The following is a 17,085-nucleotide window of genomic DNA, read 5'->3' on the forward strand; positions in this document are numbered from 1 at the left end:
TGCGGGAGTTGGGGAGAGAGAGTGCGAGAGTGGGAGAGACATCAATAAAAGGTCATCATTGTAACTGTAGTATCTAACGTATAAAGTTCTGTGTTCCCTCTCAGGGCTATAAGAGGCCAGTGGGACAAGAGGGGATGTACGGTCCCCCTGCTAAGCGCCATGAGGGTGAAGCCTACGACATGCAGCAGTACGGAGGGCAGCAGCCAGACATGCACCGCCTGTATGGAGGGGGCTACATGGGGCCGGAGCACAGGCCCATGCAGGGCCAGTACCCTTACCCCTACAGCCGAGACCGCATGGGAGCCATCCAGGGGCCCCAACAACACGGCATGATGAGCGGAGGTCCTCCCTTCCCCTCCGGAGCCTCTCCAGAGGGCCCCCAGGCCAACATGTGGCACCCCAGGACAGACATGGGCTACCCCGGGCCCTACCCTGGCCGACAGGGCCAGGGGCCACCTTACCCTGCTATGAGCCGGGGTCCGGGGGATGACCCAGAGGGAAGGGCCCTCCAGGACGGCCAATGGATGTCCGGACACCCGGGCCAACGCCAGTCCCCATACCCATGCCCCTCTTCCTCCTCCATGCCCCCCATGGCTTCCCGACAGCCCCCCTCCTCCTACCAGTCTAACCCTGCCATGGCCAACCACATCGCTAGAGCCCCCAGCCCCTTCGCCCGGCCCATGGGGGGACCCGGACCCCTTTCCCCCAACAATGGGGGCCACTACATGGCCTCTCTGAAGAAGGCAGGGATGCCTGGGTCCATGCCAGGCTCACACAGTGGGGGGATGTCAGGGCAGGGCATTCTACCTCTCCACAGAGATATCAGCTTCCCCATGGGGTCTGTGGAGGCCACCCTGCCCAAACTCAAGGTCCGACGCAGACTTACTTCCAAGGAGACCGGTAGGAGAATTAGCCTGTTATTATAGAGCCGTCTATCCCAACCCTGGTCCTCCAGTAGTACACATGTTTATTGTAGCCCTTGACAAACACGTCATTCAACTCGAGGGCTTGATGATTAGTTAACACGTTGAATCAGGTGTGCTGGTCCAGGTTTACAGTAAAAATGTGTATTGTTGGGGGTACTGGAAGACCAGGGTTGGGAAACTGTTATAGAGCATTAGCCAGGTAATTCAATGGCCGCCATTGTATATAAGAATTAGTTTTTAACTGACTTGCCTAGTTAAATAAGGGTGACATTTAAAAATGTATGGGCCCTGGTCAAAAGTTGTGCCCGGGATAGGGAATAGGGTGCCATTTTCAATGCGACCCTCATCTCTCCTCCGACCTTGGAACTGTAACCTCTTACCCTCAGGAACCCCAGAGGCGTGGCGTGTGATGATGTCTCTGAAGTCAGGTCTGCTGGCTGAGAGCACATGGGCGCTGGACACCATCAACATCCTGCTGTATGACGACACCACTGTGTCCTCCTTCACCCTGTCACAGGTGACGGTGCTACACAAACCATATCCATACAATGTCCAATGATATCCAGTATCCATGAGAATGATATAAACTTCCAATATCTATAGTATACCATACTAAACCATGTCAAATGCATGGCTTCATTCTCAGTGGTGTGGTTATTGGACCATGACTGGATTCAAGGACAAATACCCCTAACCAAACCGTTCTCTAATAGTCTTTCACACAATCATTTCAGAGAGCCACCTAACCTCTGATATGCTATGTTTACCCAGCTGCCTGGCTTCCTGGAGCTGATAGTGGAGTACTTCCGCCGGAGTCTGATCTCCATCTTTGGGATCCTGGATGAGTACGAGGTGGGCACCGAGGGCCAGAAGATGCTGCTCGGACCAATCACAGACCAGGAAGAGGGGCTTACCGTTGCAGAGCTTGACAGCCAGTTAGACGAAGAGCAGAGAGACAGTGGGCCAGAGAAGACCACAGCCAACAGCAACACAGAGGAGGCGGTCCCAGAGGAGAAGGAAGAGCCTGTGGAGGTGACTTTGAAAGAGAAGGTAGAGGGGGAGGAAAAGGAGGGGGCCGCCACCGAGCAGTCCCAGCCCCCAGAGCCCAGGCCCAAACAGGCCAGTAAGTACGACAAGCTGCCTGTGAAGGTGGAGGAGGACCAGGTGGAGGAGGACCAGGAGCTCAGTCTGTCCAGGGGGTTCACCTCTGGCCTGCTGCACTGGAAGGCTGGAGGAGGGGACTCCACTGCCCACATCCAGACACACTTTGAGATACGTGGCGAGGAGACCAACAGTAAGCCTACAGAGAGGAAAGAGAGGGAGGATAAGACAGAAATGACAGAGGAGGAGAGGAAGGCTGTTGTAGAGAAGAGCATGACTGAGACAGCCACTATGGGCGATATGCTGAGTGCCTGGCCAGGCTCTCTGTCAGAGAGGAACGGTCTTCCCGGGACGCAGACCCAGAGCCCTATCTTCACCCTGCTGGAGGACGAACCTCGCTGCTGGGACGAGGCGCCCCTCTCCACAGCCGAACCCTGGCAGGACGCCCTGGCCCGCCGCTGCGTTTGCATCTCCAACATTGTCCGCGGCCTCTCCTTCATCCCGGGGAATGACAACGACATGTCCTGCCACCCTGGCCTGGTGCTGATCCTGGGGCGGCTGGTCCTGCTGCACCACCTGCACCCCCAGAGGAGGAGGATGCCTCCCAGCTACCAGAGAGAGGAGGAGCAGGGCCGGGCCTGCAGTAAAGACCAGTGGTGGTGGGACTGTTTGTCAGCCCTCAGGGAGAACACTCTGGTCACCCTGGCTAACATCTCAGGTCAACTAGACCTGTCCCTCTACCCAGAGAGCATCTGTCTGCCCATCCTGGACGGGCTCCTCCACTGGATGGTGTGTCCCTCTGCCGAGGCCCAGGACCCCTTCACCACGGCGAGCTGCTCCTCCTCCCTCACCCCCCAGAGACTGGTGCTGGAGTGCCTGTGCAAGCTGAGCATCCAGGACAACAACGTGGACCTCCTGCTGGCCACGCCGCCGTTCAGCCGCCAGGAGAAGCTCTACGCCACCCTGGTGCACCACGTGGGTGAGCGGAAGTCCCAGGTGTGCCGGGAGATGGCAGTGGCTGTGCTCTCTAACCTGGCGCAGGGGGACCCGACCGCGGCGCGCGCCATCGCACTGCAGAAGGGCAGCGTGGGGATACTCATCGGCTTCCTGGAGGACTGCGTGGCCATGTGCCAGCACCAGCAGGGACCCCACAGCCTGTTACACCCAGCAGCACACCCCCAACCCCCCAGCGTTAACATGATGTGCAGGGCCGCCAAGGCTCTGCTGGCCATGGCCAAGGAGCACCGGACAGAGTTGGTTCTCTATGAGAGCAGGCTACTGGATATCTCCCTGTCCTCTGTGCTGAGCTCAGCCGTGGCGGCCATCATGTGTGAAGTACTGTTTAAGATTGGACGCTCCTCGTGACAGCCACAGGCAAAGAAACAGAGGGGGGTTGGTCTGACTACCAGGCTACAGTGAACACAAACACATTGGTGTGGGTGGTATTATATTTTTATTTAAATAAGACACTTTTTTTTTTTTTTTTTTTTTTTTTACAAATAAAAATATATATAGCTCCTCTGCCCAAATCACAACCTTTATTTGGAATTTTTTAATAATTTTAATAAAATATTTAATACTTGGTATTTTTTTAAAAGTATATTTTTATTTGTCGCTTTGTTTTTGTTTTAACCAAAGTTGGCACCCAATGGAAGGTAACATACTTTAGTTTTGGGGTCTTGTGCTTACATTTTATTTGTATTTTTTTTGTATGTGGCTGTTTGTCTGTATGGGATCTTTTTTTTGCAGGGGGAAGCAGACTTATTTAAATTGTGAATCATGTTGTAGATAGACCTCTATCGTGTATTAAGGTCAAGAAAAAACCACTGACTTTACTCTGAATATATACATCATATATCCTGTTCTGGGGGGGTGCCCTATTGTGCAATAGGATTTAGTAGGCTTGTTGGGGGGGGTTAACAAATGTGAATGACTTTCGACCACAGGCAACTGACCACAAGTATTGCATCATAATATTATTACCATACCAGTATAACAGGGACGAAACAAGACACCCTGTTCAACTGACTTACTGGTAACCATAGCAACACAGTACTTCCATCAGTCCTTATCTCCTTTTCTATCTATAAGCCCATTTGTATATAGAAGATGTACATTGACAGCCCTATTTGGTATCTTCGCCAAGAGATGCGGTATAGATAAGTGATGGTAGTTGATAATTATAATGACCTTTAGAATTATTATTACTGCTCATTTGAATACTGGATATTTAGTTACTCAATTCAAATGAGGTTAGTCATTTTATGTATTTAAAAATATATATATATATATATATATATATTCTGACTGGGACAGGTCTAAGGACATATAGGGATGAGACCCCTCTAGTTTTGGTTCTGAAAAGACAAGCGTATTTAGATTGTACAGACAGCTAGCAGACCATGATGGGCAGAACTGTATTCCAGAATAACAATGTTGTCTAACATGCCTGATTGACAGTTAAGTGTTGTTGTTTTTTACTCTACATATAGGGTACTTCTCCCCCTTTCATTTGATCAATTTTACATTGTTTATTCAGTATAAAATCTTTATTCTATGTTCCACATGTTAAGAATAAACGTACATGGATTTTGGTTGAGCACTGAAGGTGTTTTTGATTCTTCTGTCCAGACACTGTGAACAGGAGGCCTGCGGCAGAATATGGCCAAAGTGTTTTCGTATGCCTGTGGTTGTATGCCTGTGGTTGTATGCCTGTGGTTGTATGCCTGTGGTTGTATGCCTGTGGTTGTATGCCTCTGGTTGTATGCCTGTGGTTGTATGCCTGTGGTTGTATGCCTCTGGTTGTATGCCTCTGGTTGTATGCCTCTGGTTGTATGCCTGTGGTTGTATGCCTCTGGTTGTATGCCTCTGGTTGTATGCCTCTGGTTGTATGCCTGTGGTTGTATGCCTCTGGTTGTATGCCTCTGGTTGTATGCCTCTGGTTGTATGCCTGTGGTTGTATGCACGCGTGGCTGAAAGTCGCTTTGCTTACATTGCATGTTATATTTCATAACTGCAACCAATCAGACTGAAGATGAGTACCGTAGTAGTTTGGCACAGAGAAGCAATTCTATGCATGACAGAAATGCCACAGCTGTGGCATCAACGTTTGCATGACATGCTCTTTCAACTTGATTATGTGGGCTAAATGTGTAGGAAAACATCAGGGGCAGCTGTCACAAGCTTTTAAGATAGTTCAGGTCTGTTCTCATTTTATACTTGTTATATGGCTAGCCGGGCCCAGTTTAAGATAGTTCAGGTCTGTTCTCATTTTATACTTGTTATATGGCTAGCCGGGCCCAGTTTAAGATAGTTCAGGTCTGTTCTCATTTTATACTTGTTATATAGCTAGCCGGGCCCAGTTTAAGATAGTTCAGGTTTGTTCCCATTTTTATACTCGTCTTTTATGGGAATAGCTGACGGTAAACACAGGTGTTACATTGAATGATGGTTCAATCTGTGTAAGATAAACCAGGCACCTCACATTCAGCTGCACAACTTTCACTGTCTTCAGAATTGCAAACACATTTAGCGTTTTACTCTTTCGCAGAACAAATAGTGTGAAATACATTTTGATTGACAAAGAAATCCGATCATATACAGATTTAAGACGATCCATCTTGTGGCCTTCAAGCACTACACAAATGAGAAAGCAGTCGCTGCCGAGGACTACTGTACTAGCCTTAGTGCCCGTCTTATGTAAACTACGTGATACTCGTCATAGCAACAATATGGCTTGACAACGAGCACAAACAGATTGGTGTTTAGGCTAACTGTACAGTACAAGACAGTCCAGGGCTCCTGTGGTTTTACATAGTAAACCTCTGATCAGAAATTAAGATTATCCAAGGGAGTTTAAATTAACCGTGATGCCTCAGTCCAACAGTCATTTGTTTCATAATTCCTCCTTCAGGCAAGGGGTGCTCTCTTCATAGGCTTCAGATGAGCATCAGTGAAGAGTGGCTGGACCACGCATTGTGGACGCCAAGTTAATTTCCTTCTCAGCACAGTGACCAACTGACTGCCCATCCCACAGTAATGGTTAAGTCCCGCAGTGACTTATTAATGCTGCTCTCAGCCAGGGTGAGAATATAGTCTCGACCTTCAGTCCTCTTTAGACTTGAAGATGGTGTCCCATTCCTCTTGAGTTGGCTGATCCTTCGTTTTTTTTTTATAGCCGGGAAAACGGACTGCATCGTCTGCCTGATCTGTTAGATGCAAAGATGGACAAATATGTTCTACATTTGCTGAGTGTTGGGTAATAGGGATGATGCTGGTCTGTTTTCTGACGGCATGATAAGGGCTAGACAATGAGATGGGTTGAGTTCATTAATACGTACACTATGGACCCCATGGCTTCCCAGACTGCGATGCTGAGCAGGTCCACTCCACACCAGGTGTAGAGCGAGCCCCAGCCCAGGACCCGGAGAGCCAGGAACGCCCCTGTCTCCGGTACTGCAGTGGTGGCCACCGTTCCCTTGAACACACACACTTGAGGTGACATTGAGGTACACAAGTTGCTCGTGGTCCCCAATTTATAGGCTAAACTCACTCCCTAGCAAAATCAGTTTTCACCTTGTACAGTGGTGCTATAGCCAGTGCTGTCCACCGTTCCCTGGATAACATGCTGGATGTGACATTGACGTACTTCACACGTGGGCCCAAACTGAGTCAGCCCAGTGAGCAGAACATTTAGAGGTGGAATCTGTGGATCGATTCCAGTTTGCAGGGTGTCTAACAAACTGTAAACCTGCCCTGGCGGGGCTCTACGCTGACCTTTAAATTTTAAAAAATAAAAAATTACAAGGAGCATGTGTGTGACTAAGTTGAAACATGTAGGTACACACAAAGAAATTTAGGAGCACAATGAAAAATATTTGCGGTAATAAAGCTGGTTCTCCCAAATTAAAATTCCAGGTCGTACAGCAAAATATTTAGGCGCATGTGCGAGTAAAATGGTTGCCCTGTAGAGCCCTGCCTGACCTGGCTGCCCTGTAGAGCCCTGCCTGCCCTGTAGAGCCCTGCTGCCCTGTAGCGCCCTACCTGCCCTGTAGAGCCCTGCCTGCCCTGTAGAGCCCTACCTGCCCTGGAGGAGCTGCATTTCAAGGTAGCGTCTAAAAGGGTGCCCTATTTCCTATATAGTGCCTTACTTTTGACCAGGGTTCTGGTGCACTGTAAGGAAAAGTGTGCCATTATGGACCCAGCCTAAGACTGAACAAGCTGTCTAGAAAACCCGATGTATTTATTGTCCATGTGTTTAAGTGGCCTGCTCATTTGATTAGCTATAATTAGAGTTTGGCGAGACTTAGCAGCTCTTCCTGGAAGGGTAAAAATCTGCGAGGAAGCGATGTGGTTTGGTGTAGGCTAGTCAGTGTGCATCAACATAAAAAAGAATGCCAACTGCCTATTATAATGCTGTCTACTCTTATGTATGATTCTTTACGAGTTTCTCTCTTTTCAGTATGAGCTTTCTTAGAAGAAATGTGAGCATACTAAACATTATTTCTGGTTAACCAATGAGTTACCACAAAGAAACAGCCATAAGTCATAACAGTTCTACTGCAAGCTTCATGTGTGAGCTGCCAGATTCATGTGTGAGATACCAGAGACAGCCCTGGTTCCATTATAAACTAGCCTTGGTATCAGCTCTTTACAGTGCCTCATAAGTCAGTAACTGCCTAGTAATCTCGTCTGGTCATGGGCTGTCTACAGGCCATATCCTCTGTGAGTGAAGCTTCTCAGCCACTGTGACCTCACAACCACGTTCCTCTCATAACACGCTAAATCTAATTTGACTACTTTACAAGGCATATTTGGCTGAGATGGAAGTTTAAAAAGATGGCCCTCATCTTAAAATAGAATGAAAAAAAACAAAGGCACCACTGTGCTGCTCTGCCAAGTATATTTTCAAAAGTGATATAAGCTCAGGATCTGTTACTGTCCCAAATGGCACCCTATCCCATAAATAATGTGCTCCTTTTGACCAGAGCCCTATGGGACGTGGTCAGGAGTAGTGCTAGATTTTGCCCTGCGAACCCCAAAAAGGGAGTGGTTCAAAGGTTACGACCCAGTGCACGCACATGCACACGTGAACACGCACACAATCGCTGCACAAACATAACCATCATTACAGCCATAAACAGTAGGGGGCGCAACTTTGGTTTTAGAAGTGTGGGGGGGGGCATAACCTGGCAAGAGTTTTTGGGCAACAAAAGCTCATTTCTTGCATTTAAAGATAAATATGAATATGACCCTTTTGTGGTCACTTATTGTAAATAAGAATCTAAACACTTCTACATGAATGTGACTCTAAAATGACATAATACATTATTTACCATTAATTTCTATTGGGCACAAATTAACCTGAAACCTAACCAAAACAAACAGCAAATGCATCCAACAAATGTGTAGAGTCACAAGCTTGATGTAGTCATTTTGTGCTATGAATATGATAAATACTCAAACCTTTTACTAATTTAATACACATAAAATGAATTTGTCCCAATACTTTTGCACCCTTAAAATGGGACTATGTACAAAAAGTGCTGTAATTTCTAAATGGTTCACCCGATATGGATGAATACCCTCAAATGAAAGCTGACAGTCTGCACTTTAACCTCATAGTCATTGTTTGATTTCAGAGCCAAAATAAGAAAAAATGCTTCACTGTCCCAATCATTTCAGAGGGCACTGTAATTCGTATCATCGGCCTAACAGTATTGTAGAGCTCTTTTAACTTTCACATAATATAGCTGGATCGCCCCTGTCCTGTCCCTAGGGTCCACCGCCCTGCAGCGCTCCAACCCAACACACCCCACTCAGCTTTAGGATCTTAGTGAAACATTCATTATTGTCACTCTGGCCAAGTCCAGAGTGACAACCAAGGGCCAGGCAGACCACCATGGCCAGGACTGAGCAGCCCAGCAGCTAGGGATCGCCTAAATAGGCATCTCCATTGACGTGGGCATGTTTTCAATACAGACTCCTTTTGTTGTACAGTATTCCATATAAGGCAGACCTTGTGAAAGTTGCACAGTATACTTTTGATATTGTGGGAGGAGAACCAACCTTCCAGTTAATGGCAATGGATTTCTTAGTTGCTATAAATCCTACATTACACAGTTAAGTCTACAGTATCAACATTTCCAAGCAAACAAAAACATGGAGAAAGGGGAGTATGTAGACATGCTGAGATAAAATAACATACTCTTTGCCAGAATTCAGTCAACCTTCACAAGACCACAACATATGCAAATGTGTTCCCTTTTGTGTTTTACACTTCCAGCAGAGGAATTACATTTCTGACTGCATGATATTCAGTTTCACTGGCATATAGTACGTTCTGTGGAAGGTCTTAAACTGCAGAAATTTATGTCTGCGATTATATGAACGTGACTGGGCATTCAAACACATGTATCCATTCATCATCATCAAGTGTCTCCCAGGTCTTACATTTTTGTTATGCATGTTGTGTGTCATCAGGAAAAGCCTCTATCAACCCTTGATACAGTTTGAAAATCTACTTTATAGAGGTTTGTCAGACTGCCTTAAAATAGTTTCAACCTTGTCCAGTGTTTGTTGCAAAAAGAGAATAAAGTGTTGCAGCTGCAAAAGTTCACCTCAGTGCCGTCACGCACTAGTCTTCCCTGGTTGGCTGAGACCCCTGTCACCATCTGATCCTGCTCAGATGAGACATGACAAATAATTACCTTGGTGTACATTTATACATTATATTATCCAAGAATAGAATCAAAGGTACAATACCTGAAATGACCATTATTCCCAGACTGTAGCCTCGCCATCAACTCAAGATGTGACTTTGTATCCCTTCACTCATTATAATATACTACAAAATTCACCAGAGCTCTGTAGACTGTACTTCCATGGCTGTCTGACCCTGCTGGGACACCTGCCACCATCTGATCCTGCTAAGACATGATGAGCGTAGTGTTGTGTACGGACTGTGCATGACAATGAAGGCTGTAGAGCAGTTTAAACCATGCATGAAAATCTATGCACTCATTACTGTAAATTGCTATGGATAAGAGCATCTACTGAAAAGGAATGAACAGACCATTTCAGTTGTCACATAGAAATAAAGTTGCATTTGCAAAGAAACTGGGAAACATATCAAGCAAGATTTTTTTATATTCCATAAGTATTGTCAAATGAAATGTTTTATACAGACTCAAGTTACAAATGCTGATAAACACCCAAATACATGTTTTTATTTTAAATCACAAAAGTAGTGCATTGGAATTGTACTGGTCTTGTATTAGCGGACCGAGATACGTCAGCAGCGCGAGCAATTTGTTTTTCTTCATAATATAAAATTGCACATACATCCAGGGAGGCTATGCAAAAAAATGCAATACATTTTAGACAACGTTAGTAGTCAGATTATGTGGACCAGTATAATATCACTCCGCCATCGGTCAGGGCTAACAGGCATCTGAAGTTGCCTAGATGTAATGCTGGCCTACATCAATCATTGCTACCTTGCAATCGTTGAGCCAAATCCTGCAATCATCCCGGCAGAGGCGACAGTCGTCAGGAAAGCTGCACCTGAAAAGGGATAATGGGACGTTGTTTATGGGTCACAATCATTTGTCGTATAAGTAAACAATTAGCTAGCTATAGTAGCTACTACATTTATAATACAAAAACGGCTATTATTATATTCACAAACAGTACAGCGATCGATAAATAAATAAGCAGTCGCTTGCCTTTCATTAGCTGTAGTTTGTTATCGTTTTCTGTCACAATTGCAGTGACATTCAAAGTCGTGTTTCTTTTCAAAGTGGTCATTTTATTTGTCCGACACTTAAATAATTACGGTGGAAACATGCTCAGCTAAGAACCTTTAATTCGCTCTAAACTACTCTATCTACATACACATTTTTGGAGCCACGAAAATCAATTGTAGCATACTTATTCATTACTATGCATTTGAACATTAGGATGTATATTTCAATTTGAGACTAGTATACTCCATCTGAAATACAAATACCGATACTAGAATTCCCATGGCACTATTAACGTGTGCGCGCATGTGTTTGTTGTTGGGGCTGCTGTACATTGTAGGCAGCCGCAACACAGGCAACGGGTGGCGAGCTGTTGCAGTGATACAAATGTCTCTGCTTTCAAAACCATGAAGGCATGAACATAAGATTACGCGTCTCCACAACAACACTATAAAATAATTATTTTACCGAATCGAGAGAACTGTGAGAACGTGAGGTGTATCAAGTATAGGCTATTGCTAACAACCAACGAAGACTGTGGACACGACGTTATTGTACTGGCGGCTTGCAACAAGAGCCGTGCATCTCTAGAAATCCATTCCGCGCTATTCTGCAGTAAAATGCCCGTATTTTATTTTGCGTATATCCTCGTTGGAGAATTGCATTTTTATACACTGAGTGGCTAAACGATTGGCTGTATCTTCTCTGCACTTAAATGTGAAAAGCATTATTCTCTTTTAAGGACACTCGAAGGACGTCTTTATGACTGGGTTTCTTCTCGCGTCCTTCACATTTTTTGATTGCATTGTGTTTACATAAATCTGACCAGTTACGCCTGGCTACAGTTACAGTTTTCAAAAACACAATGGAAGTGTTATTCAAACAATTGAGGCTATGCTTATTTTCACACTGACAAAGTGGTATAGCTGATCAAATTCTGGAGGATGCACGTCCAGAAAATGAAACTTATTTTTAAAAGTATTTAAGAATTTTTGTTTTGTACTGCAATGTATTGTACAGAAATGGACATTTTCTGACAGCATTACATCATCACTGTGCCAAAGGATCAGGAACAAGCACGGAGCACGTCTTTAACCCCATTTATCAGCTGCCCCTGAATTCTTTGTATTGTTTTGCAAGGTGCACTATTTACAGATGCATCTCGGGCTTGATGAGCCGGTGCGAGAATGTCAGTATAATCCGATCTGCACGCGCAACTCATCGTCTATGGAGACCTCGGGGCACAAAAAGAAGAGGACTCCCCGCAGGAAGTGGCAGATCTTCCCTGGCCGAAATAGATTCTACTGTAATGGAAGGGTCATGATGGCGAGACAGACCGGGGTCTTCTACCTAACCCTGATCCTCATCATGGTCACCAGCGGGCTTTTCTTCGCATTCGAGTAAGTGCAAATTACACTACAGTAGCTCATGCAATATCTCATCATTTACAGATGTGAACAGCCGTTTTTAAAAGAGTGCCAAAGTTTCTAAGTGTGCCACACTTAAAGGAAATGTAACCATAAAACTATCTTTTGGTATTTGTTTCATTAGTTCATTGGTGATATAGTCTCAAAATGTTTTTCATGTCAGCAATCAAGTTTTCAAGATATATACCTTCAACATTGCTTTTTTTAATAAAGCAGGTATAATGGCTCTATTTCTCTATTTTGAAAGTTGTATATCTTGAAAACTAATGACACATATACCAAAATAAAATGTCAGATCCCCCCCACACACACACACACACTTTGCTTTTGCTATCCCTCTAATCTGTTTCCATCCCAAATGGCACCCTATTCCATATACAATGTGCATCTTTTGACCGGCGCCCTGATCAAAAGTAAGTGCCCTATGTAGGGAATATGGTGTCATTTGATACACAGACCCCACTGATTTATGAATGTAGCTAATTGTCTACCTTTATATAGAAAGAGTTTGGGAGTATGCAATCTGGTTTCCACTCAGTTTATGGATGTGTCACTGCAACCTTAAAGGTCCTCAATGATGTCACCGTTGCCCTTGATTCTAAGCAATAATGTGCTCCTATTTTTATTGACTTGGTCAAAGCTTTTGATACGATAGACCATTCTATTCTTGTGGGCCGAGTAAAGAGTATTGGTGTTGCTGAGTGGTCTTTGGCCTGGTTTGCTAACTACCTCTCTCAAAGAGTGCAGTGTATAAAGTCAGAAAATCTGCTGTCTCAGCCACTGCCTGTCACCAAGGGAGTACCCCAAGGCTCAATCCTAGGCCCCATGCTCTTCTCAATTTACACCAACAACATAGCTCAGGCAGTAGGAAGCTCTCTCATCCATTTATATGCAGATGATACAGTCTTATACTCAGGATCTTGTGTTAAATGCTCTACAACAAAACTTTCTTAGTGTCCAACAAGCTTTCTCTACCCTTAACCTTGTTCTGAACAACTCCAAAACAAAGGTCATGTGGTTTGGGAGGAAGAATGCCCCTCCTCCCACAGGTGTTATTATTACCTCTGAAGGTTTAGAGCTTGAGGTAGTCACCTCATACAAGTACTTGGGAGTATGGCTAGATGGTGCACTGTCCTTCTCTCAGCACATAGCAAAGCTGCAGGCTAAAGTTAAATCTAGACTTGGTTTCCTCTATCGTAATCGCACCTCTTTCAGCCCAGCTGCCAAACTAACCCTGATTCAGATGACCATCCTATCCATGCTAGATTTTGGAGACATAATTTATAGATCGGCAGGTAAGGGTGCTCTCGAGCGGCTAGATGTTCTTTACCGTTCGGCCGTCAGATTTGCCACCAATGCTCCTTATAGGACACATCACAGCACTCTATACTCCTCTGTAAACTGGTAATCTCTGTATACTTGTCGCAAGACCCACTGGTTAATGCTTGTTTATAAAACCCTCTTAGGCCTCACTCCCCCCTATCTGAGATATCTACTGCAGCCCTCATCCTCCACATATAACACCCATTCTGCCAGTCACATTCTGTTAAAGATCCCCAAAGCACACACATCCCTGGGTCGCTCCTCTTTTCAGTTCACTGCAGCTAGCGACTGGAACAAGCTGCAACAAACACTAAAACTGGACGGTTTTATCTCAATCTCTTCATTCAAAGACTCGATCATGGACACTTACTGACAGTTGTTGCTGCTTTGTGTGATGTATTGTTGTCTCTACCTTGTTGACCTTTGTGCTGTTGACTGTGCCCAATCATTTTTGTACTATATTTTGTGCTGCTACCATATTGTGTTGCTACCTTGCTATGTTGTTGTCTTAGGTAGTGTTGTGTTGTCTCTCCTTTTGTGATGTGTGTTTTGTCCTATATTTATATTGTATTTATTATTATGTTTTAATCCCAGCCCCCGTCCCCGCAGGAGGCCTTTTGCCTTTTGGCAGGCCATCATTGTAAATAAGAATTTGTTCTTAACTTACTCGTCTAGTTAAATAAAATAAATAAATAAAGAGAGAATGTTGTCTAGACTCTTTTTCCCTGGTCGTTCCATATAATTTCAGAAAACCATGACACCAACCATCTAAGATTGTTCGGAAATACTTTTTGTAGTAAAATTAGCATTCCTGCATCATCATTTTTTTTAAATATATTTTGATCTCTTAGGAATTAAGCTAATTGATTGTGCCCAAATGTTCAATTTTGTGATATACGATTTGGACCAAACTTTTTTCTAACAACGAATAAGACATGAGGAATCCAAATAAATGGTTAAAAGCCACCCATGGACCCCCCACACCAATACCACCCCAACAACGAGTGTACAGTATCAGGATGTACGATGGAACATAAACCTAACAACTTCAATGACTCATTTCTCTGAACAGGGGAAAAAAACATCACCAAATTATCTGAGAATACAATACATAGGATGAAGAAACAATACTCTGAGCCGCAGCACCATAGTACTTGTCAGACATAGTGAACTGATACTTTATACTCGTTGTTGGTGTAGGATTGGCGTAGGTTGTGGGGGGTCCATGGGTGGCTTTTGGCTATTTCTTTGGATTCCTCATGTCTAATTCATTCTTAGAAATAAAGTTTGATCCAAGTTGGATGTTAGGTACTATATTTATTGAATATTATATTAATCCTATAAATTAAAATGGCCAATTTGGGTTCAATCAATTAGCTTAATTTCTCAGATATCAAGTTATATTTCAACAAAATAATGTTGCAGGAATGCTAATTGTATCTGTTTCTAACAACAGAAACATTTGAGAACAATCTGAGATGGTGGGTGTCGAAATCCAATTTTTCCAACCATATGGTCACAGAGCTTAGTTTTCGCCAAGTAGATGAAATTTACTCCACTCAGTCAAGTGTCAAACTTTGGGTGAGCAGAGCTCCAAACATTGCAGAAACTTAATGGTTCTCAATCCTCATTGGTCAGGAAAGATATTTGTGATAGTAATGACTAATGAGTTACTTGATTTTGGGGTCAGGTGAATGCATTCCTTGGTGGGCTGATGTATTTAATTTGTTTTTTTCCAGGGCTCTGACATGCTGTTGAGAAATATGAACACAAGGAGGTCTTGTGATGGTTGTGCAGTCCGCAGGGTCGGGGGTACAGGACAAACCATCCTTTCAACTTAGTCTCAAGTCTCATAAATGTTTTCGTGGCTCTCTAAGCTTCTGCAGGTTTTCAAAGGGTCATTTGTAAAGGTTTATATAATTGCAATCTTTCAATTTAGCAATCAAGATGGGTTCAAATTCAGAAACTTTTTGGATTTGCTTAGTGTATCAGACTAAACATTTCAATCTTAGTCATTAATCAGACAAGCCTGTAATTCAATGGCCGAGGCTATTCATTGAGTGATGAAATGCCACAAATGTAAGTCAGTCAGATATGCAGATGTCTTCAATTATACATTTGAATGACAGCTCATATAGGCCCACTGTTATGACATGCAAATTCATTCATTTGAGAGTGACACCGATCCTAAAATGTAAAGAGAGAACTGGGAGATGACTGACATATATTTTCCGGTCAGTCTATCCATCTCCCCCCGTCTTTCCTTCTCTGTTGCCTTTCATTCCTCCCACGTTCCATACCTTCCGAAACATGGCACCCCAGTGTTCCCGTTTCTATGGTAACAGTTTCCTCTTAGGCTCTTTGTGTCCTGTCAAACCAACAGCCTGCATCTCCAAGGCAACTGGAGAAGAGTCACCAATTGTTCTAGTTTGATTTGGTCTCCGTCCCAAATTGCATCCTGTTACCTATATAGTGCACTACAACGGTAATAGGTTGGCATTTGAGACTCAGACTTTGTCTCTGTTTGTTGTGTTTGACTAAAGATAAGACTAAAGTAATTGCACTCCTCTAGCCAGAACAGAGAGCATCTCTAAACTACAGCCAAAACATTCATCCATTTATAGTCCAACATGCTCTGGGATTTGCCTGGGAAACATTGGACAAATGGTCCAATGAATGAAACCTAACAAGGACGAATTGTGTCGTGATTCAACCTTGGAATGGATCAAATTCTGGTTATTCATTGCATTGTATAAAGCCTGAGAAAATGAAATGAGAAACTCATGCCTAAATGTTTACACATCTCCTACATTTGCATTTTAGTCATCTAGCAGACGCTCTTATCCAGAGTGACTTACAGGAGCAATTAGGGGTTAAGTGCCTTCAAGGGCACATATATTTTTCACAGAGTTGGCTCGGGGATTTGAACCAACAACATTTCGGTTACTGGGCCGACCCTCTTAATTGCTAGTCTACCTTTCAAGCTTTCATTCAGACATTTTTTTTCAGTAGAGTATCCAATACTATCCAGATTCCATAGTCTTTACCAAGGGCATATTCTGTATATTTCTAAAGGCAGTGGGATAGTGAAGTGCAGGTAGAGTGAAAGAATCACGCTACCATGACCCTACCCCAACCTTTCCCTCCACTGTGCCAGATCTCCAATCCAGCCCTCTGACAATTATCCGTGCTTTCTTTACAATGCCAACAACAACATTGACCGATAACCTCCTCTAGTCTACAATGGTAGACATTTTTTAAACAGGACTACTTGGAAACTTGCTGCAGCTATTTCCAATCCCAGCATGACGAACTGATAAGATCTGAGTTTCAGTCTAATTCAATTCCAGCGTAGCCGCCTCACAGAGCCAAGGTAGCAGCCATACAGATCTCATATCAGTTCACACTGACTATGCTAAGTGAATAAAAGCATGGTATTTCACTTCATGGCTAATACCATTAAATGTTTAATGTAGTTTTATGCCTAGACTATAACCTGAAACCAATTACTCAAACCTGCGCTCAACATGCCTCACTCATTAAACATGGGGATCTTTGATGTCC

General features: G+C 44.1%; 2 protein-coding genes and 1 long non-coding RNA gene across 6 annotated transcripts in view; 2 read left to right on the forward strand and 1 right to left on the reverse strand.

The window, feature by feature from the left end:
- LOC118398803 (AT-rich interactive domain-containing protein 1B-like) overlaps window positions 1-4,621 on the forward strand; it is a 111,291-nt gene extending 106,670 nt beyond the window's left edge. Inside the window, exons 28-30 of the mRNA XM_052471224.1 lie at window positions 105-900; window positions 1,313-1,443; window positions 1,698-4,621. Of these exons, the coding sequence (XP_052327184.1) occupies window positions 105-900; window positions 1,313-1,443; window positions 1,698-3,392 (2,622 nt within the window). The 3' untranslated portion in view covers window positions 3,393-4,621. The remainder of the gene's footprint in view (window positions 1-104; window positions 901-1,312; window positions 1,444-1,697) is intronic.
- A 1,965-nt stretch (window positions 4,622-6,586) lies between these two features.
- LOC118398807 (uncharacterized) lies at window positions 6,587-10,594 on the reverse strand. Of its 2 annotated transcripts, none has more exons than XR_004828691.2 (3): window positions 10,526-10,594; window positions 9,792-9,955; window positions 6,587-9,706 (listed from the first exon to the last, which is right to left on the reverse strand). It is a non-coding gene; the product is annotated as an uncharacterized LOC118398807 (long non-coding RNA). The 2 variants fall into 2 exon arrangements; XR_004828692.2 differs by having other exon boundaries at window positions 9,792-9,952; window positions 10,526-10,585.
- A 488-nt stretch (window positions 10,595-11,082) lies between these two features.
- Window positions 11,083-17,085, forward strand: part of LOC118398805 (palmitoyltransferase ZDHHC14-like) — a 29,647-nt gene continuing 23,644 nt past the window's right edge. For 2 of the 3 annotated variants that reach the window (XM_052471225.1, XM_052471227.1), the window contains exon 1: window positions 11,084-12,171. In XM_052471225.1, the coding sequence (XP_052327185.1) occupies window positions 11,927-12,171 (245 nt within the window). In that variant the 5' untranslated portion in view covers window positions 11,084-11,926. Of the gene's footprint in view, window positions 12,172-17,085 lie in introns of all 3 variants that reach the window. The other variant, XM_052471226.1, reaches the window with a different exon arrangement.

This window comes from Oncorhynchus keta, chromosome 19 (assembly GCF_023373465.1).
Source record: "Oncorhynchus keta strain PuntledgeMale-10-30-2019 chromosome 19, Oket_V2, whole genome shotgun sequence".
Lineage (NCBI taxonomy): Eukaryota > Metazoa > Chordata > Actinopteri > Salmoniformes > Salmonidae > Oncorhynchus > Oncorhynchus keta.